The 5,368-nt window shown below is 30.0% G+C and overlaps 2 protein-coding genes across 2 annotated transcripts; both read right to left on the bottom strand.

Moving 5' to 3' along the window:
* Window positions 1–1,652: 1,652 nt before the first annotated feature.
* LOC107943842 (ethylene-responsive transcription factor 14-like) lies at window positions 1,653–1,994 on the bottom strand. Its single transcript, XM_016877661.1, has one exon. The coding sequence runs from the start codon at window positions 1,992–1,994 to the stop codon at window positions 1,653–1,655; it is 342 nt and encodes a 113-aa protein (XP_016733150.1).
* A 1,551-nt stretch (window positions 1,995–3,545) lies between these two features.
* LOC121206059 (ethylene-responsive transcription factor ERF096) lies at window positions 3,546–4,196 on the bottom strand. Its single transcript, XM_041076248.1, has one exon. The coding sequence runs from the start codon at window positions 4,194–4,196 to the stop codon at window positions 3,792–3,794; it is 405 nt and encodes a 134-aa protein (XP_040932182.1). The 3' UTR covers window positions 3,546–3,791.
* Window positions 4,197–5,368: the final 1,172 nt, after the last annotated feature.

The following is a 5,368-nucleotide window of genomic DNA, read 5'->3' as shown; positions in this document are numbered from 1 at the left end:
TATTTTGTGCACGGCTGATACATGTGAGTGGGGAAATAGCAATTTATATGGATTGGAAAAAGGGAATTTTTAAAGTTTGGCACCACTTTGGCGTCCCTGCATAAATTAAACACATGAAGGAATCCATGGCTGAGAATTTTATTCACGTGCTTAACAGAAACTTCTATTAGGGTTAAATTATTTTCTTTCCAATTTATCCTAGGGTAAACTAAAGAGATGGTCACTTATATATATTTTAAATTATATTTTGATCACTGAATTTTAATTTATTACCAAATGATCATTAACATTATTAATTTATAACATTTTGATCACTAAATTATTAACATTGTAACGAAAAATTAATGTGACATCAATCATTTCAAATTAAAATTTTAAGTCACATTATGTTACACAACATAAATAAACACATTTCCAAACCTGACTCAATTCCATCAAAATCAAATTATATGAACTAACAAGATCAAGCCTTGAGTTACTTACATGTTTGATGTATTTGAAATTGTTGGCTTCAACTTGAGTTTAATCTAATTCATTCATATACTTCATTTTAAGTGATGTCATTGAAAACGTTTGTATTTTTAGTTTAATTATAATAATTCTTTTTACTGTCATTGAGTTGCAGTTTTTTTTTTTAATTTTAAATATTGTATGTTCAATTGTCCCAATGACGTTGAGAAGGTGATCTAAGATCATGATCATATATATAAAGAATGTTTGGTCTAACATAATATTCAGAATATTCTTAAAAATTAATCTTCCATCATTGTGCATGTGAGAAAATTAGGAAAGGTAGTAGTGTGAGATATATGCAATCCGAAGGCCCCGAGAATCGTTAGACATTACATAACCAATTAAGTGCTCCTTTTAATCTTTTTTTTTTCTTTAATGTATATGTATATAGATGATATAGTAAAATATATACCCCATAAATCCCATATATCCTATATGAAGGATCTTGAATTAGAGTGATGCAAAATTCTTATTCTTGCCCATGCAATTAATATCTTCAACATAGTGAACTATATATATATATATACTAGTTTTCACGTTTGGTTTTATAAAAAAAAATGTGGTTCCATTTATTCATGAAAGGAAGCTTAAATCAATTTCAGAAATAGTGATTTTTATAAAATACTCTCTTTTTTAAAAAAAATTATGGGATATGGAATGTTTATCTCTTTCTAAGAGACTTTCGCCGTTGAGATTTTTGATCTCTTCCTGTTTATGGTAGTTACAAAGTTAATTTTGATGCGAGTTTCAAGCAATTTTGTGAGTGTTTTAATTCCTGATCATTCAAGTGCGATGATGAGAGCATGTGCTTTACACACTGTCTACCTCCGATCTGCATTTACAGTAGAAGCTTTTGCTGCCTTTTGTGACTTGGTATTTGCTCGGGATATGGGTTCCCAAAGAATAGAATTAAAAGGAGATACTTTGACTATTATTTGAATGTTAGAAAGTTGAGAGTTTGATGAATGATTTATGTATGGATTTAGCTCGCTGATAAGTGATAAAAAATATTTACTAATAAGTGGGTATAGTATACCCTTTTTTATTTATAATATAAGTAGGTGGTGACAATCTATTTGCAGCTACCTTACAGAAATTAAAGGTTTTTTTTTTTACTATTTAGATTTTTTATGTAAATTTTATGATTTATATTGTCTTTCCATTGCCGAAGAGGAGGAAGAGGAGGAAGCGGCCGAAGTGGTAGCATTAGCAGCAGCGCCACCGCCGCTACCCATTGGATACTCGTGCGGGAAATTAAGAATTGCAAATTGACCTCTCATGGCATAAGCAGCTCTATCATAAGCTCGAGCAGCCTCCTCGGCGGTGTTAAATGTCCCCAGCCAAACACGAGCTCCTTGCTGGTTGGGGTCACGTATCTCAGCCCCAAACGTCCCCCAAGGTCGAGCACGTACGCCTCGGTATCGAGTCATCCCGCCTCCGCTGCCTTCCTTGTCATCCTTGGCCTTATGATTACCTTCCATTGCCAAACTTAAAAGCTCAAGCTGTTTGTATATATTTTATGCATGGTTGATATATGTGAGTGGGGAAATAGCATTTTATATGGACTGGAAAATAGGCAGCACTTTAAGGGTCCCTGCATAAATTAAACACATGAAGGAATCCAGGGGTGAGAAATTTGTTTACACGTGCTTATCAGAAACTTCGATTGAGCTTTAAATTATTTCCCTTACCAATTTATCCTTATGGTCAATTTATGAATTATTTTTCCATTTATAAGGTTCTTGAATTAGAGTGATGCAACAAAATTCTTATTCTTGCTTTTGTAAATAATAAATGCTCTAAAAATTCAATTTTCACGTTTGATTTTCCATTTTAAATTAGCACAATCGCCCACAACCTCCTCTTCTTGTTTGCGTTTAGCGACGAAAAATATAAAAAAACTTGGTTTGTAATGGACCGTCATGGTTCCCTTATGAGATAGACCACTTCTCTTAAGAGGCTCGAATCTTGATACATGGCTTGTGCTAGAACAAAGAAAAAAACAAGTTGAATATGTTCACGACTTGGGCTTGTGAATTAAGGAAGCTTTAACGAGAATCTGATTTTTGTGCTGGAGAACCTTCTACGGGTAGTAAATGGTATAACTCGGAATGAATGTGATTGAGAAATTTAAACTATTTTATAGATTTTTCATCCATCCACCTTGAATGAAGACATTTTTTTTTATCAGAAAGAAGTGGGATAGTTGTGATAAATACACACTCTGCTTTGATTATATGTGTTTAATTGATATTCATTTTAAAATCAAAATCGTACTCTGTCGAAAGTTAAATTTGTTTTTAAGTGAAATCATTAAATGTTTTATGTTATTTTTAATATTTTAGATTTGAATTCATTAAAAATAATCAAGTAACTTGAAAAAACACGACCCGAGTCAAATTCCAAAGCATCACGAAGCACACCCCCCACGAATCAAATTGCAAATATTTCGTGAAATTTTTGTGATGGATTTTTATATTGGTGCTCAAGCAAGTTTTGGTTGTGTATTGCAATTAGTGTCTAAAAAGTTAAAGATTTAGTTTTTTATATTTTTATTTGATAGAATTTTAATTTTATATTTTTTTAATTAGTAAATTTTATAATATATATTTTTAAAATTTTAATTTTGGCTCAAATAATAGTAATTAAATGTATTTGGTTCAATTCAATTCTTAGTCATGTATTATGCATGCATGTGTAGATTAGTCCATTTTCTCTAATTAAATCATTTTGAGTCCCTATACTTTTCGAATTTGAAATTTCAATCTTGATGCAATTGATAGGCGTTAATCCATTAACTGGATTTTTAGTGAGTAATATGTGAGAAAAAAAATTAACATAACATTACACACATGGTAATATGTTTGGTTGCATCAGATTTTAGAAATAGCAGAACTTAATGTATTTAATCATTATTGGTTGATGATGACTGAAATTTTATTGAAAAGTATAAAAATTAAAAATGACCAAATAAAAATATAAAGATTAAATCACAACTTTTAAAAAATACAAGGACAAAAAGGAGAAAAAAGAACAACTTCATGTCATCTCAAATAACAGGAAGTGTATAGTCTATAATTATTTATAATTTAGATAGTGACAATACATTCCCAGGTACATTACAGAAACTAGAGCCTTTCACTCTATTTAATGTGTTGCTATTGGTGTAATATTATATATATATATATATATATATATGTCCTGAAAGTAATATGCTTTAGTTAGTTATCCAAAAGTGAGAATCAAGATACTTTGACCAGTTAAAAATTAAGATGCCATCACATTTTCTTCTTCTTTTTCTCTTCAATTTCAAGAAGTTCTTCAAGCAAATTATCATCCAAATACTCTATTTCGAACACCTGTTTGCCTCTCTCCATCAACGAAGACGAAGATGAGGAACCAGCGGAAGACGACCGACAGTAAGCATTAGCATCGTCGCATCCCATAGGATACTCATGAGGAAAATTAAGAATCGCTAAATGACCCCTCATGGCATAAGCGGCTCTATCATAAGCTCGAGCAGCCTCCTCTGCGGTATTAAACGTCCCGAGCCAAACACGAGTTCCCTGTCGGTTGGAATCGCGTATCTCTGCAGCAAATTTCCCCCAAGGCCGTCTACGTACGCCCCGGTATCGAGCCGGCTCGCTTCTGGTACCTTCTTTACCCGTGGATTTACCCTCCATTGTGTATAATCTGCATGGCTGATATCTGTGAGTGGGGAGGGGAGGAACAGAATTTTATACATGGATTGAGAAAAGGTGGATTAATTGTCAAGTTTGCCTAGAATTTTTAGGGTCCCTACAAAAAATTAAATCATAAGAAAGTATCCTTGGCTGAAAGTTGTTTCCACGTGCTTATCAGAAACTTCGATAAGCTTTAAATTAAATTTGCTACATATCCAATGTATCCGAATGGTCAAGGTGGATGGCTATGGAGCTTTTAGAAACACTTTTTTTACTTCTACACTTTTCGGCATACATTTATTCTAGATGTACCGTTATGCTGGATGATTATATTTATAAAAAAAGTTTAATAATAAAATTATAAATGTTGAAGTTGTTGAAATTTTATTGTGTGTATTTTTTTTAATTTATATAAATAATATAAAATAATAAAAATATCCTTAAAAATAAAATTTATTTTATAAAATAGTAATATTTTAATAATTTTCTAATTTAATGATTGTGTAACACCAACTCATTTAGGAGCTTAATAATAAGTATACGTGTGTATATATATCTATGCTTCGATAAAATGGATGACTGAACTTGATGTCACGAGTCAACCCGACACCGACTTAATTCTGAAATTATTAAAATATATTTACTTTAAAAGTAATTATAAGGCTACTTTTATCTTTATATACTTTTATATACATTTCAAATAAAACAATTTTAAAATATTATTTAAGATTCAAACACAACCGAAAATTTTATATAAAATTTGTTAAAAAATTATAAATATATTTATAAATTATAATACAAAATATTTTTATTTATATAAATATTTATCAACAAATAATAAGTTAAAAATGGATGGCTTAATTTCACAAAAGAATTTGTCAACTTCATTACACGTGAGATAGGGTTTAAATGACGTCGTTTAGCTACGTTTGTTTTATATTAATTAGTTTGTGCTCTAATACTTTAGTGACATGGAAGATTAATGCGTTATTTGATAATTAGTTTAAAATTAATTTTTAACAATTTAATTTATAAAAAAATATGAAAAATGATAATTAGATAACAACTACTTATTATTTAATGGAGAATATTTTCAATCTATTTTATTTTTATAACTTAATTTTTTAATAATTAATTTTTCATAACTTATATTTTTAATACTTAATTTTTTA

The sequence above is a fragment of the Gossypium hirsutum genome, chromosome A09, assembly GCF_007990345.1.
Source record: "Gossypium hirsutum isolate 1008001.06 chromosome A09, Gossypium_hirsutum_v2.1, whole genome shotgun sequence".
NCBI classification, from domain to species: domain Eukaryota; kingdom Viridiplantae; phylum Streptophyta; class Magnoliopsida; order Malvales; family Malvaceae; genus Gossypium; species Gossypium hirsutum.
Note: the sequence above shows the minus strand (reverse complement) of the source record. Positions and strands in the feature narration are given on the sequence as shown.